At 44.7% G+C, this 25,375-nt stretch overlaps 1 protein-coding gene across 1 annotated transcript; it reads left to right on the top strand.

The window, feature by feature from the left end:
* Positions 1 to 5,159: 5,159 nt before the first annotated feature.
* MUC22 (mucin 22) lies at positions 5,160 to 25,157 on the top strand. The gene is given in 6 exon segments (XM_033219692.1): positions 5,160 to 6,999; positions 15,968 to 16,444; positions 16,447 to 19,203; positions 19,206 to 20,210; positions 22,313 to 22,698; positions 24,819 to 25,157. Coding segments are annotated over 6 exon segments (5,010 nt in total). The 5' UTR covers positions 5,160 to 6,929; the 3' UTR covers positions 25,134 to 25,157.
* The last annotated feature ends 218 nt before the right edge of the window (positions 25,158 to 25,375 follow it).

The raw sequence follows: 25,375 nt of genomic DNA on the forward strand, positions 1-25,375 counted from the left end.
TAGTAGAGACAGGGTTTCCCCACTGTTGGCCAGGCTGGTCTTGAACTCCTAACCTCAGGTGATCCACCCGCCTTGGCCTCCCAAAGTGCTGGGATTAGAGGCGTGAGCCACCTTGCCCAGGTTTATATACTTTAAACAGGTGAACTACATGGTATGTAAATTATAGCTCAATAAAGCTCTTAAGTTATTACCAGGCACATTATGGAAATCAAAATTTTTATTTCCTGGCTGGGCGTGGTGGCTCACACCTGTGATCCCAGCATTTTGGAAGGCTGAGGCAGGCAGATCACTTGAGGCCAGGAGTTTGAGACCAACCTGGCCAACATGGCAAAATCCTGTCTCTACTAAAAATACAAAAATTAGCCAGGCGTGATGTGTGCCTGTAGTCCCAGCTACTTGGAAGGCTGAGGCATGAAAATCACTTGAGCCCGGGAGGTGGACATTGCAGTGAGATGAGAGATCGTGTCACTGCACTCCAGCCTGGGCGACAGAGTGAGACTCTGTCTCAAATTTAAAAATATATATATATATATTTCCAAAGATAAACAACAAATGACGCAAATGAATGGGCATTTTGAGCTAGAGGAAGGAGAAAAGGGGGGAATCCCTGGTGAGCAATTTAACTTGTGATTGATTCACATAGTTATGCTGTGAGTATCTCATTACTCCCAGCAACTGGGGTGTGTGGGTAGAGTTTGGAAGCATCATTACCCAGCTTTCGTCATGGAATACACCTACTCCTGTAATGTGACAAAGCCCCAGCCGACCAAGCACGTATGACCCAAGCAAAAGTCCAGGAAGTGGACAGGGTTAAAGGGCTGCCCATCTAGACCTGTGCCTTTGCACTGTGGATTTAGCACAATGATCTTCACGTCGTATCTGTGCCCCCACGTCTTGGACGTACATAAAAGACTTCCTGAAGAGTATTATGCAGGTGTGGGTTGTTTGATGGAAACCATTTTCCAGACCTTCAACTTCTGTATACGCTTGTTGCCTAGAACTGATCTGTCTTGAGAGCACCTCTGTGGTCAGGGCTACACTTTTCTGACTCCTCTTTGATGATCATCCAACATTTCCTCTGTAGCTCCCATATTATTATTACCACATTTCTGCAGGGTGTAGAACATTTCAGGGTGTCAGATAAAGCCTTTACTTGACAAATAATCCCTTTCATAAAGGGATACCTAAAAAACCACCTCTAATTTAGGGATCATATACCCAGAGTAGGACTTCTTGTTTTCTCCTGCCTCATATAAATTCCTCTGAAGGGCTACGTGGAGTGTAAGGAACTGGTAATTTTGGCATGTGTTAAGATGTTATTTACACAGATACACTGTAGAATGAAGTAACAGGAGTGATAAAAACTTATTTTTTTCTTTTCTTTCTTTTTTTTTTTTTTTAAACAGTCTCTTTTCTTCCATCCACTCTTTAAAAAGGCATCGCTCTTAAGGGAGTATATCATGAGATTGGAGCAAGAGCAGAATCAGCAGAAAGAATACAGGAGGCAGTGGCTTATTTAACCAAGGAGAAAAATCCCATGGCAGCCAACTCACCTTATCTGTCTGTCTGCCTATTTTAGAACATTCAAGATTTGTCAACAACTTGCTGAGACATAGCAATGTGCTATGAAGCATACTTCCCTGAATTCTATACCATTTTCTGTAAGGGAAAGAACTTCCTGTTCACTGGTTTCTTGGTTTAGGTAATAAGTGTGTATTTTGCATGATTTCAAGAAGAAAGATGTTGTAAGTTCCAACTGATTAATGTTACATCTTAAGATAAAAGACACATAGAGAGGCCATACGGCATGTCAGCTAAGAGCACAGATTGTGGAGCTTGAATTTCTGGTTTCAAATCCAATTTCATTGTGACTTTGCACAAATTCCTTAACTCTTCTGGGTCTCGGTTTCCATATTTGTAAGCATGACCGTGAAAATAGTACCCACTTCACTGGGTTAGTATGAAGGTTTAGAATAGTCCTGCATTTCATAAGCACTCTGAAAGTTGTGTTATTTTTTAAATGTTAGGTAAGTTGGCCAGGTGAGGTGGCTCATGCCTGTAATTCCAGCACTTTGGGAGGCCGAAGCAGATGGATCACCTGAGGTTAGGCATTTGAGACCAGCCTGACCAACATGGTGAAACCTCATTTCTACTAAAAATACAAAAATTAGCTGATGTGGTGGCGGGTACCTGTAGGCCCAGCTACATGGGAAGCTGAGGCAAGAGAATAGCTTGAACCTGGGAAATGGAGGTTGCAGTGAGCCAAGATCGCATCATTGCACTCCAGCTTGGTCGACAGAGGGAGACTCCATCTCAAAAAAAAAAAAAAAGAAAAGAAAAAATTTAGGTAAGTTAATGATTCATATTTTCTTGAAAATATGGAAAAACATCATAAGAGAAGCATTTTTGTTTAATTCGCCAAAACATTATTGGGGGGCTATAAATTGAACACAGAGTCTTACAAGGCACAGGAAATTTTTAAGAAGTGTATAAACATATCTTTTGATGCAGAGGAGTATGATAGGGTGATCAATAAAAGCCTTTCAAGCAAAAAAATATTACAGACCATATGACATCCCGGAAAAGACAAAACTAAAAAGACAATCAAGAGTCAATAGTTGCCAGGGGTTACGAGGGTGGGGTGATGAATAGGTGGAGCATAGAGGATTCTTAGGGCGTGAAACTACTGTATATGATACTACAATGGTGAATGCATGTCATTGTACATTTGTCAAAACCCATAGAATATACAAGAGTAAACCCTGATGTCAATGAGGCGGGGAGGTTGTGCTTGCATAGGGGCAGGGAGTCTATGGGACCTCTGTACTTTCCACTTAATTTTGCTGTGAACCTAAAACTGCTCTAAGAGATAAGGTTTATTAATTAGTTATACTGTTATATATATATATACATATATAGCAGTAGAATATTTGTATTACTGGTATTTAATATTATATATGGAGAGAGACCAGTAGAATAATATGGGGCAAGTAAAATGGAACTACAAGTTCATAGAGCAGGAGGAACAATTTAAAAACCTAGACTATTGAGGAAGAGCTTGGTTATACGTTATTCAAAAGGACAATGGAGGCTAGGTGCAATGGCTCACATTTGTAATCCCAGCACTTTGGGAGGCTGAGGCGGGAGGATTGCTTGAGCCCAAGAGTTTAAGACCAGCCTGAGCAATATAGTGAGATCCCCATCTCTTAAAGTCAAATAAAATTTAAAAAAGGATAATGATGAGTATTGAGATGCTGCTAGTGTTTAGAGTCTATTGGAAACATTTTAAAGAGTAGTAAAAACTTTTATTATTTCAATATCTATATTTACAATATGGCAGAAATTACATTCTTTGCAATAATTAAATGTATGATAAAAATTTAGATTAAACATAAGCAGAGGAAGGAAAACAGCTTTTCAAAATTATTTTTGAGTGTATACACGACAGAAAATTTGAAGATGGGCACTCAAGCACATAGGATATTTCTACACAAATGGTGGCTCCAGATAGCTGAAGAAGCGTAAGCAGCTGCAGGAGAGATCTCCAAATCCACGGATAGTGGCCACCATCAGAGTGGTCCATTTGTGGGAAAATGGGTCACAGACATAGACCATATCGGGCTGTATTTCACAGAAAATCTTGCTTCTTTTTGTTACTTTCTGATAAACTATATGCTATATGGAAGGTACCATTGAGACTCCTTGTGATGAAAAGAACTCTACTTGAATTGGGGATAAACTAAAATTAGAAGGGAAAGCAGACACCTTGTCTAGCCAGGCTGAAGAAAATCTAAGCTGGGACAGGGTGAGGTTGAGAAAATGGCAGCGAGAATCTGGAACACAGGCACTTCCTAAATCAAACTTTCAGCACAGGTCATTCAAGGGCGAATTTCAAATCTGTGCCATGTTTATAAATTGTGTACTCTACGTAATTGCCAGGTCCCTGGAATTCCCTACACTGTGCGAAACTAATCTCTTACTCTCTAAAACAAACCGAAGTCCTAAGCCCTCAACCCCTGTGTGCTCTTTCCTTCGTAGTCATCAAAACCCTCATGACTCAGCCTCTTCAAGGAGGCGTTTAAAAAATGATCTCGGACCAGTCAGCTCCACTCGAGTAACCTGCTCCTAACTCATTAATTTTCCCGACATGTCCCTTATGATGACTCATCCATCTGTTTTTCAAATTCCACGTAGCTGGGCCTCTGTAGCTTTGTGGTTTTACATTCTGCGTATTTTCTAACAGTGACAGCTCCAGAATTTCTATGTCAGCCGAGATTGGGAACAGGCAGTCTGGTTGGAGGAAGATATTCAGGGACCAGACTCAAAGTCCTATTTGGACGTGACACCCTCCTTTTATTATGGCGAAGAGCACAGGCTCTGCAGCTGGACTGATAGTTTAATTCCTGACTGCATCACTTATTAACTTTGTGAGTTTGGCCAAATTACTTGACTTCTCCATGATTTAGTTTCCTTATTTATAAAATGAAGACAATGGTAGTACTGTGTCTCCGAGTCTTTGGACGCCAGTGCAGGATCCTGGTGACCAGATGGGATGGGAGGAAGCTCAGGAGATACCAGCTTGAAGGGCCCAAGTCCTGTTCCCACACTGCCAGTAGGAGGCACAAATTCCCCCTCAGAGGATGTGCGGGAAAGAAGAGGTGGAGGGGAGAGCCCTTGAAATGGGAAAAACAGTCCCGAGAGGGACATTAAATTTCGTATGGCCAAGTGTTTACCCAAAAGAGACCTGAAACATTGTTTTCTTTTCTTTTTTTTTTTTCTTTCTTTCTTCTTTTTTTTTTTTTTGAGATGGAGTCTCACTCTGTCACCAGGCTGGAGTGCAGTGGCACGATCTTGACTCACTGCAACCTCTGCCTCCCAGGTTCAAGCAATTCTCCTGCCTCAGCCTCCCAAGTAGCTGGGATTACAGGCGCCCGCCACTACGCCCTGCTAATTTTTTTTTTTTTTTTTTTTGTATTTTTAGTAGAGACAGGGTTTCCCCATGTTGATCAGGCTGGTCTCGAACTCTAAACCCGCCCCCTTGGCTTCCCAAAGCTCTGGGATTACAGGCATGAGCCACCAAATTTTTTTTCTTTTTTATTGTTTTTAATTCTCCCCCCAAGCTTATTGAGGTATAATTGACAAATAAAAGTTGTGTTTTCAGGGTGTACAATGTGTTGATTTGATGAGTATACACTGCGAAATAATTACCACTGTTGAAATAATGAACACATCATCAACACATATTTGCCATTTTTTTCTGTGTGTGTTAGCAAATTTCAGATAGACAATACAGTATTGTTAATTACAGTCTCCATGTGATTAAAGTCCCATAACTCATTCATCTTATAACGGAAAGTTTGTACCCTTGACTGTTGTTTTTAATCTTTAAATTGAGGCTTAAAATATATGCAGTAAAATGTGCAGAATGGACACATAAGTGCTTAAGTCGTTGAATTTTATTTAATTATTTAACGTATCTATTTTAAATAAATAGAGACAGGGTCTTGCTATGTTGTCCAGGCTGGTCTTGAACTCCTGGGCTCACACAGTCCTCCCACCTTGGCCTCTCAAGGTGTTGAGATTACGGGCATGAGCCACCGTGCCTGGCCAATTGTTGAATCTTAATACATGCATACACTCACCTACCACTTTCCAGATCAAGATGTGTCAAGGCTTCACCCCAGAAGCCTCCCCTGCCTCCTCCCCATCAGCGCCACCCAGTATTTTGACTTCAATTATCATCAGTTGATTTTTCCCTGTACTTGACTTTCATGTACTCAGAACCATAAAATATGTCCTCCGAAAGAGACACTTTTAAAAGAAAATGAAATTTAATCACCAATATTTGGCAAGCTTAAACCCATATCCTCATTTCCAACCCCAGCCTTCCCTGCCATTGGTGGAAAAGAGTTCGAAAACTGAGATGGGTGAGTTATAGCAAGTCAAACTACATTTTTCCTTTCATATCTGAGTCACACGGGGTCAGTTTCAATCAACTGCTAGTTGTGAGCCTAGAAATAGGGACCCAGGTGAGTTAGGGTCCCTGCCGTATGCTTAAGAGCCATTGCCAAAGATCAACTCAGGGAAATGGGCAGTTCCGTGCCCCATCCTCTTCCCTACTCACTTCCGCTTGATACTAGAAGTGAGACTCACTCAATGTCCAGTTTCCCCACCCTTGGAGAGCTCACGGGGAATGGAGTGTGTCACTCACACAGCCACGTGCTGCTCTGCAGCTGGGAAGGAGCACTCTGGAGAAAACTGGGCGTGTGTCCTGATGCTCTTCTCACCCTCCAAATCCCCAGTGTCCCCCAGATAGACTGCTATTGACCTTTACCACCCATTTGTTTCCTTTTCCTTTCCTCCTTCTTTCTTCTACAAAGGCCTCCTGCTTTGAAAATGAGGCATACCCAGGGAAAACAGGTTTCAGGTCAGCTCTGGTCCAAAGGGTGGGTCCCTTCCACTCCAACAAGTTTGATCCCCTCATTCTGCCTCTCTCCCTGCCCCTCCTCATGTGTGCGCCCTCTGGTCTTACTGATTCGGCTCTCTCCTCCGCCTTGATTCCTGTAGGGTACATTTCTCCAAATGGCCCTGCAGAAAGCACAGTGCGGAGATGCCCCTCCCTGGGGAGGGAGGACCCAAAGCTCTGGCCTCTCCTACTCAGTATCAGCTATAAATGCCACAGATATGCTTGCGAGGAAAAAAGAAGAAAAACAAGAAGCCAAACTGTGGAGCAATCTGGGGGCTCCCTGCAACCATCCCACCTGCCTACAAGGCTTACCGTGGCAGTGGCTGGCCTTTGGGTCTTTTTGTGCAACTTTATTTTCTATCAAGGCCCAGGGGATTTGCCCCTTGTCTCTCCGCCTCTTTGACCTATTCTTCCGTTGGAACCCAGGCATCTAAATGACAACTTCTATGTGCATCATTTAGAGATGAGAAGAGGAAACATTTCTCCTGCCTTCTGGTTCCTGTGGCTGCTTCTCTTTGGACTTCTGGGACCCAGTAAGTTACTTAGCAGTTAAGGAAGGAGAGGGGCATGGAGGCCACATAAAGCCTGAATGAGATGGGGGATCCCCTGTCTAGGCATGACTCTTCTTCCAGAAACAATGATTTTTTTTTTTTTTTTTTTTGCCCATTTCTGCAAAAGCCAGTACTGATCCCAATTCCATTGACCATGACTCTGATGCTATCTTAGAAGCAAATCCGTATTAGTCTCCCCAAGCTGTGACTGTGAGCACAAGTTGTGGGGCGGGGGGGTGGGGGGGCGGTGCTGGAGAAATGAGGTGGGGGTGAGACTTTTACTTTCCTTTGTATCTTGGATAAAAGTTTTGTTTTTAACTGGAAAATTCTAGTTCCAATAGCATTCTTAATTCCGAATTAAAACCAGGATCTCAGTCTAAAGTCAAGTAAAAATCCTTCAATCCTTCTTTGTTTTTTTCCCATAGGTTATCAGGGTACAGGTGATACTTGCTTACATGAGTAAGTTCTTTAGTAGTGATCTGTGAAATTTTGGTTCACCCATCACTGAGCAGTATACATTGCACCCATCCTATTGGTAGTATTTCATCTCTCGTCCCTCCCCCGTCCTTCCTCCCTAATGCCCAAAGTCCATTGTATCATTCATATGCCTTTGAGTCCTCATAGCTTAGCTCCCACATATCAGTGAGAACATACAATGTTTGGTTTTCCTTTCCTGAGTTACTTCACTTAGAATTATAGTCTCCAATGTCATCCAGGTCGCTGCAAATGCCATTAATTCATTCCTTTTTATGGCTGAGTAGTATTCCTTCATATATATATGCCAGTTTCTTTATCCACCCATTGATTGATGGGCATTTGGGTTCCATGACTTTGCAATTGTGAATTGTGCTGCTATAAACATGTGTGTGCAAGTATCTTTTTTGTATGACTTCTTTTCCTCTGGGTAGATACCCAGTAGTGGGATTGCTGGATCAAATGGTAGCTCTACTTTTAGTTCTTTAAGAAATCTCCACACTGTTTTCCATAGTGACTGTACTAGTTTACATTCCCACCAGTAGTGTAGAAGTGTTCCCTGATCACTGCATCTACGCCAACATCTACTTTTTTTTTTTTTTTTTTGCTTCAATCCTTCTTTGGATGCTGCCTGATTCCAAATCCATGTGTAATCCCCTGAGAATTTCCTTGGTAGGAACAAATTGGAGGTCAGCCACTGAGGGGTTGGCTCTGGCATTGGATCAGAGGTGGCTGTGAAAGGAAATAGCCCAGGGGAGAAGTGAACTGGGCTCCGTGTGATTCCAACGGACCATCTGAGAAAGTTCCGTTCACTCCTGTCTTTGATTTCTTACATCAGTGTATCTTCCCTAATTATAAGACATCAGGTTGATCAGCTTATCCATTCCATTGCCTTTACTGTAGGATAGCACTTCAAGAAGCGGGAGGTGTGGTTGAAAGAGAAGGTCTAGGTTGGATGATGGGGAGGATTTAGGGTGCTTCCCCCTTCTTCCTCAGTATGCATCTATTTCCTGCACCCTACTCTGGATTCACTACCTCACCCGCTTCAGCACTTCTTTTTCTTCCCTTTCCTGTTGCCTTCATCCTGAACGCTTCAACTCTTCTCTACCTACCCATGCCTTCCAGATCCACCCGTCGCCTGTCCTAATCCCAAACTCCAGTCCTATCTGTCTGATTTTAAGCAAGAGTCCCCTTACCTCAGAAGAAACTGTCATTCATGTAGTCATTCAACAAACATGTATAGAGCTCCTCCTCTGGGCCAGGCACTGCTGCGTGCTAGGCCACGGTGAGGAATGGAGTGGGAAATGCCATGGTCTTGGCCCCCGTGGAACTCTTGGTCTACTGTAAAACATAGACTTAAATAATATCCCCTTACAAAAGGGAACAAGCATGCAAGTGCTGACAGGCACCTCCTCTTTTCCCACCACTAGGTCTATAAAGTGACCCACTGTCTCTCCTGTAGCCCCATTACATTGGATTAGCAAGGACCAACTCCTCCATTTGAATGCTGGGTGTCTTCTCATCCTCCTGCCATCTCAGGGGCTTTGCTCAGTGCATTTCTCCTTTCCCTCCCATCTCACTTTACCTTTCTTGAGTCCTTTTCATCAGCATCCAAACAAGCTCAGTTCTGTATGCACAAGTATCATCCAAGGAGATGATTAAAAACTTGGGTTTCCAGGTCCTGACACCCCACCAAGCAAGATTTTGATTCAGTAGGCTTGGTGGGATGGCGTGGGTTCCTCAGACAGTGTGACCCCAGAGGTCCCTGGACCAAACACTATTTGAATGATGTCCATCCTAACGTCCCCGCATCACTCCTCAGCCACTGCCTCTCCCTCCACTCTCCTTCCTCACCCCCATTCTTTTTTTTTTTTTTTCGGAGATGGAGTCTCGCTCTGCCACACAGGCTAGAGTGCAGTGGTGCAATCTTGGCTCACTGCAACCTTCTCCTCCCGGGTTCAAGCGATTCTCCTGCCTCAGCCTCCCGAGTAGCTGGGACTACAGGCGCACACAGCCATGCCCAGCTAATTTTTTGTACTTTAGTAGAGATGGGGTTTCACTGTGTTGCCCAGGCTGGTCTTGAACTCCTGAGCTCAGGCAGTCTACCTGCCTCATCCTTCCAAAGTGCTGGGATTACAGGTGTGAGCCACCACACCCAGCCCCTCACCTCCATTCTTGAAGGCCTTCCCCACATTTGCTATGTCACTTCTCACTTCCCATTCACTTGTTGATTTTATTTTATCATATTAGGTAATGCATGTAAGTAGTTCTGAAAAAGAAAAACTTGTAGTCCTACAAGACTTCTCATGAAACTTCAGCCCCGACTCCCTTTCCCCAACTGCTTCTTACTCTGAGTCGTGCTTCCCAGGGTTCCTGTTGGCATTTACCTTCATACTGCATTTATCTATTTATTTAGAGACAGGGTCTCGCTCTGTCACCCAGGCTGGAGTGCAGTGACACCATCATAGCTCACTGCAGCCTGGTAGTCCTGGGCTCAAGGAATCCTCTCACCTCAGCTTTCCAAAGCACTGGGATTGCAGGCCTGAGTCATTGCATCCAGTCATAAATTCTCTTACTACCTTTACTTCTTTGTTGGTTGAGGTTTTTTTTTCCCCCTGCTTCGGGAATGATTTATTGTCTTCCTTCTAATGAAAAGGAAGATTTAGGTTAGACTACTCCCTCTGAACACTTACGTCTCACGTTCCTGCTCACAATTCTCCCCAAATGATTGTACCAAATTTTTGGTGTTAAATTTGCATTTAGTGTTTACAGTATGATAACTATAAATGTTACCTCTAGTAACATTTATAACTGGATCATATAATTGCATTGTGATGACCATCCATTCTTGTAATTTTTGTTTTGCTAGATATTAACAATAGCCTCATTTAAAAAATTTCCATAGTTTTCTTCATATATACCATTAATTCATCCCCAAACCTCTACCAGAATTATCCCTGCCTTTTCAATACACATGAGGAAATCTATCAGTTTCACTTTTTTCCCTTGAGCAATCCCATTTGGAAGCCTCTGTCCAACCAGTATTGGTTGCTTGCTAGGTCTCTTGTCCTGCAATTTGTATTCAGCAATGTTCTGGAAATTCCCTTTTTTCCCTTGTAAATTCTTATCTTTTTTCTAGATTTATTTTTCCATCTCAGGGCAGCACTTTCTCTAGAAGCTTCTTGAGAGAGAGTTTATGGTGGGAAATTATTTTAAAACCTTATGCAATGTTAGGGTGATGCTAAGCTGCTGTAACAAGGAGATCCCGAAAGTGACTTTGAAAAATAAACAAATTTATTTTTCTCCCTTGTACTAGTCCTAAGATAAGTATTATAGGATGGTGGGAGCTCTGCTCCATGCAGTCATTCAGGGATCCTGGGTGAATATGACTGTTCCATCTTCAACATATGGTTTCCAGTGTCATCATCATTTCAGCCCAAGAAGAGGGCAGAAGAACAGTATTTTGTATTATTTTATGATACAGTCAGTCAAGGTGCAGCCACAAGAGGAGAGGCTCACAGGCCCTAGAGACAGGAGGCATGGCACTGCCATGCCGGACCACCTGAGAAAGATACCAAGGTAGTCAGGAGGCAGAAGACAGGAGTGAAGGAAAGGTTTATTTAGGTCTTTCCTTTCATTGGGGTTTCTGTGGGAAAGGCAAGGAAAGGCAGAGCAAACAGTTTAGGATTGGCTGGTTTGAATAATTCCTGTGTTCTCTGAGCTATATAGCTGATTACTACCTAGTTGCCTGGTACTCGGCTTTGGAATGACTAAGGCAGATAAATATTGTTTCCTGGAGTATATGGGCCAGATAGAGGAGCTATGGCTCTGGAATGGTTAGTTTGCATATCAGCTCATGCTCCTGGCTGGGGCCTTTGCTACTTCTAAGAATTGGCTAGCCTGGAAGGTGCTATCTCTCCCTAGCTAGAAAAGTTTGTTAAGATGTGAAAACATGATAATATACAGAAAATAAAAATATATATACAAGCAGAAATCAAGGAATAGGTATTTACTCTTAAAGAAATGAAATGGAAATTAATATGTATTCCTTCCCTTTAGGGGCCTCTGACTAGGGCTTACACATGTAGCCCTACCTAGCTACAAGAGAGGTTGAGAAATGTAACTTAGCCATGTGCCCAGGAAGAAGAGAAAAATGGGCCTAGCTGTCCATAGACCTTATATGTCTGAAAATGTCTTATTCCACCCTCACATTTGACTCATAGTTTAACTGGTTATAGAATTCTAGGATGGATACAATTTTTCCTCAGGATTTTGAAGGCATTGATCCACTGTTTCTAGATTCTATATTGTGAAGACTGATATCGTTTAGTTTATTGACCTCTTGTAAGAGACCCATTTTTTTTTTCTTCTGGATGATTTCAGATTTTTAAAACTACTGTTCTAAAATCTCATGATAGGGTGCCATAGTATGGATTCTTCTTTCATTATGTTAGGAACTTGTACAGTACAAAGTTATATCAGTCAGTTCTGGAAAATTTTCTTGCTTTTTTTTTCTTTGATTATTGCCTCTCATCCATTTGCTCTGTTCTGTCTTTCTGAAAAATCTTATGATTTGGATGTTTGACCTCCTGGACTGACACTCTAATTTTCTTACATTTCTTCTTCTGTCTTCCAATTCTGTCATTTTATTTTTCTTTTGGGGAGATTTCCTCAGCTTCTAAAGTCTTCAAATCCTTCTAGTGAATTTTGAGGGTTTTTTTTTTTAATTTCAAAGAGATCTTTTTTTTGTCTACAATCATTTTTAAAATGGCATCTTTTATTTGTTTGTTGTTGTTGTTTGTTTGTTTTCACTCCTTCCCACGAAGGAGCATCCAGTAAGATAGAAAGAAAACTCTAAAAAGTGAATCAAGGAAGTCAAGAGAATAGAGAGGCTCTAGAAAAATGTGGTAGTTAGCTGAATATCATTTAGATTACTGACCTTGTGGTGCTATAGTTTCTCTTATATTGCTGAGGACATTTGAAGTTGGTTTTGCTATTTGCACTGTCTCAGTTCTCTCTGACTTTGCTTCATAGGGATATTTGTTTTGGTCTCTATATTTCAAGCTAGAGATTTTCCTCAAATATCTGGTAATTCCAGAATGTCCTTTGCATTTGAAAGTGAGGCAACAACATGATGCCTGGAAGCTTTGTGTGCAGGGGTAGGGCCTGTCAGCTGGTGAACTTAGCTTTAGGGTAACTTAGCAGAGACGTGGCAGTTTTGATTGGGAAGATCCTTGAAATTTCAGTATCTAGTGTTGTCTAATTTCTTTCCACAAGAAGAATTCTCCAGATCCTGTCTAGAGCACACTAGCATAGCTGCTGAAGTGCTGGAAGCTGAGTAAGGGAAGAGGTAATGAGGGTTTTACAGTTCAGGGTGTAAGCATTTCCTTAATTGCATAGTTTCAGTAAAACCTCTCACTTCTGCCCTCAGCAGTGCCTGAGATCACTGGTCTAGAATTTATTTGGTTTCAATATCTCCAGAGATAAAATCCTAAGCTGTTATAAGGGAGAGAGGTGTAGTCATCCAACTCCTTGAGTGGAAGGAGGGATCTGGAGCTGAGAGACAGTCCCTAGCTACATTGTATTTCAATCATCTTTCCTGTATTTAGTCACATGCCACACCCAAATCTTCAGAGGAACCTGGCTGCAACTCCTGAATCTTTCCAGGATTCCACAGAATTAATAATTTACCAGTAGCTGACTTACTCTCACCCCCAGTGGAGGCCTGTATGTTGAAGCTTTCTCTTTGGAGAGTTACCACTCATCCTTCTGCTATTATGTTTAAAAAAAAAATTTATCTCTTCTGCTGTTGTCATCTCTCCATCGTTTGTCCTTGTGGAGGTATGTCTTTTGTTATTTCTCTACTTTGTATTCTTCTGTGAAATCCGTAAGCCTCCATATATACTTATTTATACTTTTATTCATTCCAATTGGGGGCTATCCCATCATGAAAATCTGTTTTCAATAAACTAAACACTCACTTCCATATTGTCTCTGAATCCAGTGGACGTGGCCCAGGCCATATCTTACTTGATCTCTCTGCAAAAATCAATTCAGCAAACTACCATATTTTTCTAGAGCCTCTCTATTCTCTTGACTTCCTTGATTCACTTTTTAGAGTTTTCCTTCTACCTTACTGGATGCTCCTTCTCAGTCTCATTCATTCGCCTCTCCTCCTCTATCTGAATGACGCAGCAGCCAGAGCTTGGTCTAGCGCCCTCTTCTCCAACTATGCTCTCCCAGACAAATGATCTCAGTCCGCCTCAAGGCTTTAAATACCATGTATATTTAAATGACTTCCAGTTTTATATCTTTTGTTTTGATTTCTCCTCTGAGAAGTAAGTGCAGGTTTCTAACTGCCAGCAGTCTCCTGGATATCTAATGGGCACAAAAAGTTCAAAATCTCTAATATTTCCAACCTCTGCTTCATCCCTATTCGTTCAGATAAATAAAACAAATTTCCAACTCTCTGTGTAAGCCCCAAAGCCAGAAGTTGTTCTTGACTTCCTTTCCTGTCATCCACCACATGCAGCCTTTCAATACTTCCTATTGGTTCTACTTTTCTAATTTCAAAACATAGCTTGTATTCATCCACTGAAATGTATCTCCCCTGCTACCATCCTAGTCCAAGCAATAATTACTACTCTTAAACAATTTTCTGTTATCACTCTTGCCCTCCCACATGCCAGTTTTCACACAGCATGCTGAGTGTGATTTTTTAAAAACATAAATCAGTTTTGTTTTCTACTTTCTCTTCCCTTTCTGAATGATTAAGCCACAGATCATCAGGTGAAGCAGAAGAAAGCAGATATCAGGGTTGGACAGGAGGGGAGACAGCAGTGGCCCAGAGAAGGATATAAGAAACTAAACTGGGGCCAGGTGCGGTGGCTCACACCTGTGATCCCAGCACTTTGGGAGGCTGAGGTGGGCAGATCACCTGAGGTCAGGAGTTAGAGGCCAGCCTGGCCAACATGGTGAAAGTCTGTTTTTACTAAAAATACAAAAATTAGCCAGGCGTAGTGGTGCATGCCTGTATTTCTAGCTACTCAGGAGGCTGAGGCAGGAGAATCCCTTGAGCCCAGGAGGCGGAGGTTGCAGTGAGCTGAGATCACACCACTGCACTCCAGCCTGGGTGACTGAGCAAGACTCCATCTCAAAAAAAAAAAAAAAGAAAAGAAAAAAGAAAGAAAGAAAGAAAAGAAACTAAATTGGGTGAAGTAGACTTCTCCACAGAGTGGCAGCCCGGCATGTGTTGTCGGAATCTTGTGAGGGTGAGAGGGAGTATGGGGTGGAGGGAGTATGGGGTGGAGGGAGTATGGGCTGAAAATAAATGAATAGAATACCAGTGATTTTGTGAGACAATATTTTGTCTACAATAAGTGTAATTGAAGTTCTAGGAAAGGAACCGAAAAAATGTTTAAAGAAATGGTAGCTGAAAAAATTAAATTTGATGAACACTATAAACTCACATATCCCAAGAACTCAACAAATATCAAGCAAAATAAACTTTAAAAAATCATACCAAAGTACAATGTAATCAAATAACTAAAAATCAGTGATAAATGGGAAATCCTAGAACCAGCTAGAAAAGAAAAGACACATTATATAGAGAGGAGCAAAGACAAGCATGATAACTGACTTCCTGTGAGAAACTGTGACAACCAGAAGCTCAAGAAGCAACATCATTAAAATACTGAAACAAAAAATACTCTATCAACCTAGAATTACACGGAGTAAAAATATTTTCAATATGAAGATGAAATGAAGGCTTTTCTAGACAAGCAAAAACTGGAAGACTTTACCTCCCGGAGACTGACTTTTGTTTGTTTGTTTGTTTTTGATATGGAGTTTTGGTCTTGTTGCCCAGGCTGGAGTGTGATGGCGCGATCTTGGCTCACTGCAACCTCCGCCTCCTGGGTTCAAGCGATTATCCTGCCTCAGCCTCCTGAGTAGCTGGGATTACAGGCATGTGCCACCATGCCTGGCTAATTTTGTATTTTTAGTAGAGATGGGTTTTTTCCACGTTGGTCAGGCTGGTATCGAATTCCCGACCTCAGGTGATCCACCTGCCTCGGCCTCCCAAAGTGCTGGGATTACAGGCACGAACCACCGCGCCTGGCCCAAATGGCTGCCTTCTTATCCTTCAGGTCTCAGTTCATATGTCAGTTCCTCAGAGAGACCTTTTCTGACTCTAGTACCTAAAGCAGCACCACTGCTTTCTTTAACAGCACCTGAGCCAATGTGTATTTATATGTTTTTATTTTGTATCTCTCTTCTTTACTAAATTATAAGCCCATATCTCTTTTGCTAACAGGAGTATGCCCAGAATTTAGTAAAATACCAAGTACATATTAAGCCCTCAATATCTGAATAAATAAATGAGCAAGCAGTACTGAGTATATGTTAAAGTAATACTATACTAAACCTGCAAATTCATCCTTAATCCATTCCCCACTTTATTTGTCCTTCACCTCAGGCTCTGAGAATACCACAGACTTCACAAAAGGCTCTGACACCACCACAGCCTCCATCACAGGCTCTGAGACCACCACGGCCTCCACCATGGCCTCTACTATGGCCTTAACTGCAGGCTCTAAGATCACCACAGACTCTACCACAGGCTCTGAGACCAACACTGCCTCCACCACAGACACAGGGACTACTATAGCCTCCACTAGGACCTTCACCCCAGGCTCTGACACAACCACAGCCTCCACCGCAGTCTCTGAGACCACAACATCCTCTACTATAGCCTCTCCTACAGTCCTTGACACTACCATGGCCTCCAGTACAACCTCCACTGCAGGCTCTGAGACAACGATGGCCTCCACCATAACTTCTGAAACCACCATGGCCTCCACCACAAGTTCTGAGACTGCCACAGTCTCTACCACAGGCTCTGAGACCACCACCACGTCCACTGCAGGCTCTGAGGCCACTAAAGTCTCTACCACAGCTCTGAAACCACCACAGCATCTACTGCAGGTTCTGAGACCACCTCCTCCACCTCCACGGCAGGCTCTGAGGCCACCACAACCTCAACTGCAGACTCCAAGGTGATCACGGCATCCAGCATGAGCTCTGAGACCACTATGGCCTCCACTGCAGGCTCCAACACCACCACAGCCTCTATCACAGGCTCTGAGACCACTAAAGTCCCTATTAAAGCCTCTGAGACCACTACAGCCTCTACAGCAGGTTCTGAGACCACCAACTCCATCCCCACAGGCTCTCAGACCACTATAGTCTCTATTTCAGGTTCTGAGATCACCACCACCTCCACAGCAGGATCTGAGACTACCACAGTCTCTAGTGCAGGCTCTGAGACAACCATCATCTTCACTGAAGGCTCTGAGACCACTACAGTCTCTACCACAGGCACTGAGACCACCATGGTCTCCACCATGGGCTCAGAGATCACCACAAACTCTACCGCAAGCTCTGAGACCACCACAGTCTCCACCGTGGGCTCTGAGACCACCACAACTTCTACTGCAGGCTCTGAGATCACCACAGTCTCCACCATGGGCTCTGAGACCACCACAACTTCTACTGCAGGCTCTGAGACCACCACAGTCTCCACCATGGGCTCTGAGACCACCATAACCTCTACTTCAGGCTCTGAGACCACCACGGTCTCAACTTCAGGCTCTGGAACCACCATGGCTTCTACCACAGGCTCTGAGACCACCACCGCCTCTACTGCAGATTCTGAGACCACTGCAGCCTCTACTACAGGCTCTGAGACCACCATGGCATCCATCATGAGCTCTGAGACCACTGCAGCCTCTACCACAGGCTCTGAGACCACCAAGATCTCCAATGCAAGCTGTGAGATGACCACAGTCTTCACTGCAGGCTCAGAGACCATCACAGCCTCTACCATGTGCTCTGAGACAACCATAGCATCCACCATAAACTTTGAGACCACTGTAGTCTCTACCATAGGCTCTGAGACCACCACAGCCTCTACTGCAGACTCTGAGACCACAACAGCCTCTACTGCACATTCTGAGACCACTGCAGCCTCCACCATGGGCTCTGAGACCACCACAGTCTCAGCCGCAGGCTCTGAGACCACAGTCTCCATTGCAGGCTCTGAGACCACTGCAGCCTCTGCTAAAGATTCTGAAACGAACATAGCATCTACTGAAGATTCTGAGAGTACCTTAGCCTCTACTACAGGGTTTGAGACAACCACAGCCTCTACTACAGGCTCTGAGACCACTATGACATCCACCATGGGCTCTGAGACCACTATGGCCTCTACCATAGGCCCTGAGACCACCAAGGTTTCCACTGCAAGCTCTGAGATGATCACATTCTCTGCTGAAGGCTCTCAGACCACCACAGCCTCTACCACAGGCTCTGGGACCACCACAGACTCTAATACCAGCCCTGAGACCACCACAGCCTCCACCGTGGGCTCTGAGAACACCACAGATTCTACCATGGGCTCTGAGACCACCACAGCCTCTACTGAAGGCTCTGAGACCACTACAGTCTCTGCCACAGGCTCTGAGACCACCACAGTCTCTACCACAGGCTCTGAGACCACTACAGTTTCAACCACAGGCTTGGAGACCACCATCACTACCATTGAAGGCTCTGAGATGACTATAGTCTCCACCACAGGCGCTGAGACCACCACAGCCTCTACTGAAGGTTCTGGAACCACTGCAGCCTCCACTGCAGGCTCTGAGACCACCACAGTCTCTACTGCAGATTCTGAGAACACCACTGCATCGACTGCAGATTTTGAGACCACCATGGCCTCTACTACAAGCTCTGAAACCACCACAGCCTCTACTGAAGGCTCTGAGACCACTACAGTCTCCACCACAGGCTTTGAGACCACCATGGTCTCTACCACAGGCTCTGAGACTACCATCACCTCTACTGAAGGCTCTGAGACTACTACAGTATCTGCCACAGGCTCTGAGACCACCACAGTCTCTACTGAAGGCTCTGAGACCACTAAAGTTTCTATCACTGGCTCAGAGACCACTACCACTTCTACTGAAAGCTCTGAGATGACTACAGTCTCTATCACAGGCTCTGAGACCACTAAAGTTTCTATCACTGGCTCAGAGACCACTACCACTTCTACTGAAGGCTCTGAGATAACTACAGTCTCCATCACAGGCTCTGAGACCACCACAGCCTCTACTGAAGGCTCCGAGACCGCCTCAACCTCTACTACAGGCTCTGAGACCACCACATCCTCTACTACAAGCTCTGAGACCACTATGGCATCCACCATGGGCTCTGAGACCATTATGGCCTCTACCATAGGCTCTGAGACCACCAAAGTCTCCACTGCAAGCTCTAAAATGACCACAGTCTTCACCAAAAACTCTGAGACCACCATAGCCTCTACCACAGGCTCTGAGACCACCACAGTCTCCACTCCAGGCTTTGAGACCATCCCAGCCTCTACAGCAGGCTCTGAGACCACCATCACCTCTACTGAAGGCTCTGATGCCACTACAGTCTCTACCACAGGCTCTGAGACCACCACAGCCTCTACTGAAGGTTCTGAGACCACTACAGTCACTATCACAGGCTCTGAGACCCCAACAATCTATAACACAGGTTCTGAGACCACCACAGCCTCTACTGCAGGCTCTGAGACAACCACCACCTCTACTGAAGGCTCTGAGACCACCACAGCCTCTACTGAAGGCTCTGAGACCACTACAGTTTCTACCACAGCTCTGAGACCACCACAGTCTCTGCTGAAGGCTCTGAGACCACTACAGTCACTACTATGGGCTCTGAGACCACCATGGCCTCTACTGCAGGCTCTGAGACCACCACAGATTCTACCACAGGCTCTGAGACCACCACAGCCTCTACTGAAGGCTCTGAGACCACTACAGTCTCCACCACAGGCTTGGAGACCACCATGGTCTGTACCACAGGCTCTGAGACTACCATCACCCCTACTGAAGGTTCTGAGACCACTACAGTCACTACTGCAGGCTCTGAGTCCACAACAGTCTATACCACAGGCTCTGAGACTACCACCACCTCTACTGAAGGCTCTGAGACTACCACAGTCTCTACCATGGGCTCTGAGACCACCACAGCCTCTCCCGCAGGTTTGGAGACCACCACAGTCTCCACCATGGGCCCTGGGACCACCACAGCCTCTACTGCAGGCTCTGAGATCACAACAGTCTATACCACAGGCTCTGAGACTACCACCACCTCTACTGAAGGCTCTGAGACCACTACAGTTTCTACCACAGGCTCTGAGACCACCATGACCTCTACCACAGGCTCTGTGATGATTACAGTATCTACCACCGTCTCTGAGACTACCATGGTCTCTACCATAGGCTCTGAGACCACCACATCCTCTACTGCAGGCTCTGATGCCACCACCACCTCTACTGAAGGCTCTGAGACCACCATGGCCTCCACAGCAGGCTCTGAGATCAGCACAGCCTGTACCACAGGTTCTGAGCCCTCCACATCCTCCAGTGCAGGCTCTGAGACCAACACTGCCTTCATCATAGGCTCTGAGACCACCATAGCTTCTACTGCAAGCTTTGAGCCCACTGCAACTTCCCTCACAGGCTCTGAGACCACCACAGTCTCTATCACAGCTTCTGGGGCCACTGCAGCCTCCACCACTGTCTCTGCCACCACTTTTGTATCCACCAAGGCCACTGACGTTTCTATTCAGCCCATCACCAACACAGCTGTGTCAGGTACTAACCCCCAGGTCTTCTTTGAGCCCACACATTTTAACTCCAGTGGCAACCACCAGCTGTTCACCTGTTTCTATCATATCTGCCCTGGTTCAAATCAAGCCACCACATAGTTAGATATAATTTCCTCTTCTAGGCTGGGCACAGGGGCTCATGCCTGTAATCCCAGCACATTGGGAGGCCAAGGCGAGCCAATCATGAGGTCAGGAGATTGAGACCATCCCGCCTAACATGGTGAAAGCGTGTCTCTACTAAAAATACAAAAAATTAGCCAGGTGTGGTGGTGGGCACCTGTAGTCCCAGCTACTCAGGAGGCTGAGGCAGGAGAATGGTGTGAATCCGGGAGGCGGAGCTTGCAATGAGCAGAGATCACACCACTGCACTCCAGCCTGGGCAACAGAGTGAGACTCCATCTCAAAAAAAAAAAAAAAAATTCCTCTTCTAGAATCCTAATTCCCTCTACTCTGGTCTCACCTTTTTATTTATTTATTTATTTTAACTGCCCACCACTTCCATTGCAATCAGAACCACAAAATATAATAAACCACAAGTGCATTATATCTGTCACATCTTCCTCCAGCAAGCCCGCCTCAACTCTGCTGGCCCATCACAGTTTTGTGAAATGCTCCCACTTGGTGCCAAGTAGATTATCTCTATTCCACCCACTGTCTGTGACATTGCCACCTCCTATCGATATACTGACCCTAGTCCAGAGGCTGGCAGACCACGTTTCATGGGTCAAGTCTCACCTGTTACCTGGTTTTGTAAAGTTTTATTGGAACATAGTCATGCCCATTCATTTACTGTTTGTCTCCAGCTGCTTTTCTGCTTTTCAGTGTATTTGCAACAGAGACTGCCTGGCCCAAAAGCCTAAAGTATTTGCTGTCTGAACCTTTACAGAAAATATTTGACAACCTTTGCTCCAGTCTGAGACCAAACAACTTTGTTCATTCTCTGGCACTTGCCATCAGCAAGCCAGTTGCATCTGATTCTATCCTCTTGGTTCCAAGCACACTCACCTCTATTCTGGTCACTGGTGCTGTTTGTGACCCTATTTTAACCACTTCTAACCTAGGCACATCCATCACTACCTAAGCTGCCATCACCGCCTCTGCTGTGTTGATTCTCGCTCGCACCTGTCTGAGCCCCCCTCTCCTGTCCCTGTGAGCAGCTTCTCCACTTGGGTCAGGTCCTCCCACATCTGCCCAGGAACACTCACCCCACCTTTGCTGGCCACCACAGTGTGGTAGATGATGTCACCTCTGTCCCAGCCACGGCCACTGGCATGCCGTGAGTGAATCCAATTCTGTCATCTCCTCCTCCACCTCCCTCCTTACGCCTAGTGATCACAGTCACAAGAGAAACAGGGCCTGCCGCTTTGTATACCAGTCTGCCCACTTAGTTGATTTGATTTATTTATTTATTTTTAATTTTTTTCCATAAGTTATTGGGATACACGTGGTATTTGGTTACATGAGTAAGTTCTTTAGTGGTGATTTGTGAGATTGTGGTGCACCCATCACCTGAGCAGTATGCACTGCACTATATTTGAAGTATTTTATCCCTCGCCCCTCCCACTCTTCCTCCAAAGTCCCCAAAGTCCATTGCATCATTCTTGTGTCTTCCTATTTTCGAAGCTTAGCTCCCACATATCAGTGAGAACATACGATGTTCGGTTTTCCATTCCTGAGTTACTTCACTTAGAATAATAGTCTCCAGTCTCATCCAGGACACTGCAAATGCTGTTAATTCATTCCTTTTAAACAGCCCACTGTCTTCTATTTGGGTGGCAGCGTCCGAAGTCAAATAGATTTTCCACTTCTGAACCCATCACGATCACGTTTCCTCAACCTTCTGCCTCCTCCATCACCAACCCCACCGGGTGACACATTCTACTTCCTTCTCTGTACGACACCCACCTCCATTCTGGGGACATGGCCACAGCAGAATCGCTTTCTACCATCTCTCCTCCCCCATCACCCCTCTTCTGAGCCACCTCCACCACAGGTTTGTTAGATTCACACTCCTCTGCTCTAAGCACCCCCATTCCTCTTTAATCATCTCTGCTACAAATGCATCATCTTGTGTGACCTGTTTCGTAGGCACTAAGACCACTGGAACCAGACCCACCGCTTCCAGCTCTGTCACCATGACCTCTGGAATAGACTCCACGGCCTCTGCTGCCAGCCATATTGTGCCAGGAATAGTCCCAAACACCTCTGGCCTGGATACATCTACTAGGGGAGCATCATCTACCACCTCAGCCCCTGGCGACAGGACCACCACAGGATCCACCCATGAGCCAATTAGCAGCACCTCCCAGGAAACAGGCCTAGTGTCCACGGGCACAAACACAGTTAGCATGAGCCACACGCCCACAAACGTGATCAAACCAAGTGGATATTTACAGCCCTGGGCTATCATCCTCATTTCCCTGGCTGCAGTCGTGGCTGGTGTTGGATTGTCAGTAGGACTGAGTTTTTGTCTGGTGAGTACCCAGGGTGGGTTCATAGGGGAGCCTGGAGAGAAGGCAGGTCTTAATGGTGGGGGAAATCATGTCAGCAGTGCTTTGGAAAAATCCAGAATAAGAAAGGGGAATGAGTTGGTGCACTCAGAAGGAAAGAATCACCTAGCCTGATATAAGGATCACAGAGAATCCTTAAGTCAGAGAAAGTGAGAAGCAAAGTAGAAAAAGAGGAGGGAAAAGATGGAGTTGGGGCCAAAGTGAAGGGAAATACTGAGAGAACAAAGGAAATACTGAGAGAGAACAAGGAGGACATAAACATAAAGAAAGCAAGAAGCAGCTGGGCGCAGTGTCTCACGCCTGTAATCCCAGCACTTTGGAAGCCCAAGGTGGACAAATCACTTGAGTCCAGGCATTTGGGACCAGCCTGGCCAACATGGTGAAACTTGTCTCTACTAAAAATACAGAAATTAGCCAAGAGTGGTGGCATGTACCTGTAGTCCCAGCTACTTGGGAGGCTGAGGCACGAGAATCGCTTGAACCTGGGAGACAGAGGTTGCAGTGAGCAGAGATCACGCCACTGCACTCCAGCCTGGGTGACAGAGCAAGACCCTGTCTCGAGAGAAAGAAGGAAGGAAGGAAGGAAGGAAGGAAGGAAGGAAGGAGAGAGAAAGAGAAAGAAAGGAAGAAAGAGAGGAAGAAAGAGGGAGAGAGGGAGAAAAGAAAGAAGGAAGGAAGGAAGGAAGGAAGGAAAGAGAAAGAAAGAAAGAAAGAAAGAAAGATCAAAGAAAGAAGGAAAGAAAGAGAGAAATAGAGAAAGGAAAGAAAGAAACATAAAAATGCTCAGCCATCCAAAATGCAGGCTTCTGATTGTCTCATGTATGACAAATTTCTGGTCCTCATAGCACTCTGCCATTCCTTGTGCGGCCTGTGAATGTTACCCTCTGGCCTCCCACTCCATCTCTGCTCTCTAGTCTTGATTGTTCTTTGAATACATATTTTTCTTACCTTGATCTCACATTTATTTATGTTCTTCCTGTTTTCTTGTGATCCTGTGGGTAAGTTCCCATTTGAGGAGTGAAGCAGAGTATAAATCAGTGGTGTGCTGGAGCTGGCTCATCCTGGCCCACAAGAGATTGTGCAGTTCTTCCCAATTCTGAGCTGAGTGGAGTGACACTGGTAGCTTAAAATATGCTGTACTGGAAATAGTTACACCACAGCAATTGTCAAACACTGCACTTTCCCTTCGGAGAGCCTGTTATTAAGTGTTGGACAACATACCACTGGTAAAAATGGACAAATAAAAAATACTTACGGAAGCCACAAAAGGTTTGGGTAATATAGTCAATTTGCTGAGGTTCTTTATTTTAGAATTCTCAGCCTCTCTCCATATGTGGGCTACGTAATAAATACCAGCATCTAAGAATTTCTCCCTAAATTACTTTATTATTTCATTTGCAAGATCAAGAGAGAATAACGAAAGTGGACACTGAGTTTTTACTACATGCTAGGCTCAAGGCTGAATGTTTAAAATGCATGATGTCATTTAATCTGGTCTACAATCCCGTGGCCATATTATATTCATCTTATAAGTGAGGGATCTGGAGCTCCTGATCTTAGCTATTTGCCCCAGCACATGTAGTGAGTGACAGATCTAAGACTCTAACCCAGGTTGGTTAGATTCTGGAGTTCATGCCTATAATCTCAAGGCTCTGTGTAGACAGCTTTCGAGGGCTCTCAATTCCACATACCTGTCCTCAGCTTCTTTAGTTGACTAACAAAGAGAAAGACTGTCTGTCAAGTGAGTCTCTGTGCCTTTCACGTAGGGGTATGGATTTACCTTTGTCTTGAAATTCCAGAAACACATAACCTTAGGATCTGCAGAACAAGGGCCTGAGTAGTCACATAAAGAAAATACATTAATAAGGTAACAAGGAAGCTTATTTTCTCAGAGAGAGAAAGAGTAAAAGAACAAGGAGAAAGAGAGACAGAGACAGAGATCGTAGTAAGGATGGTGGTAAAGAGAAGAGAAAATAGGCGGTTTGGAAAAGTGAAAATCTGACATCGGTGAAACAGGCATGTATGGTGATTAGGGAGAGGACACTTAATTTTCATTGATCAATATACATATTGTTTTCTTTTAGAGAGACCTTTTCTTTCCCCTGAGGAATTGTGTTTATTACCCCCATGGCCACAGCCATGGCCTTGGTCTGGACCTGGACTTGGGCCTGGGCTCTGGGACATTCCACAGCCTGGGAAATGCTCTGGTTCATGGAGGAGAACTTGAAATGGGACATGGAGGAACACGTGGCTTTGGACATGGAGTGGGCCATGGACTGAGCCACATCCATGGAGATGGCTACAGAGTGAATCATAGCGGGCATTATGGACATGGAGGAGTGGATCACAGAGGAAGCCACCAAGAAGGCCATGGCAGGACAAGATGGCTGTGGCCATAGATTGGGTATCAAAACATATTATGGGTGGGAGGGGGTCACTGAGGAGAAAAAAATAATGATAATGAAATAATTAAAATGGAGCATCGGAAGGTTCCCAGGATGTGATCTGTGGAGATGGACATGGACTAGGTCAAGAAAAGAAACAGCAAAAGGACACAGAGACTTTGACCGGCTTGGAGGTGACTTCGAGTCAAAGCTTCTGTGAGTTTTTCCTGAGTCTCCGCCTCTGTTGTGGGGAGTCA

The sequence above is a fragment of the Trachypithecus francoisi genome, unplaced genomic scaffold (assembly GCF_009764315.1).
Source record: "Trachypithecus francoisi isolate TF-2019V2 unplaced genomic scaffold, Tfra_2.0 Lachesis_group10, whole genome shotgun sequence".
Taxonomy (NCBI): domain Eukaryota; kingdom Metazoa; phylum Chordata; class Mammalia; order Primates; family Cercopithecidae; genus Trachypithecus; species Trachypithecus francoisi.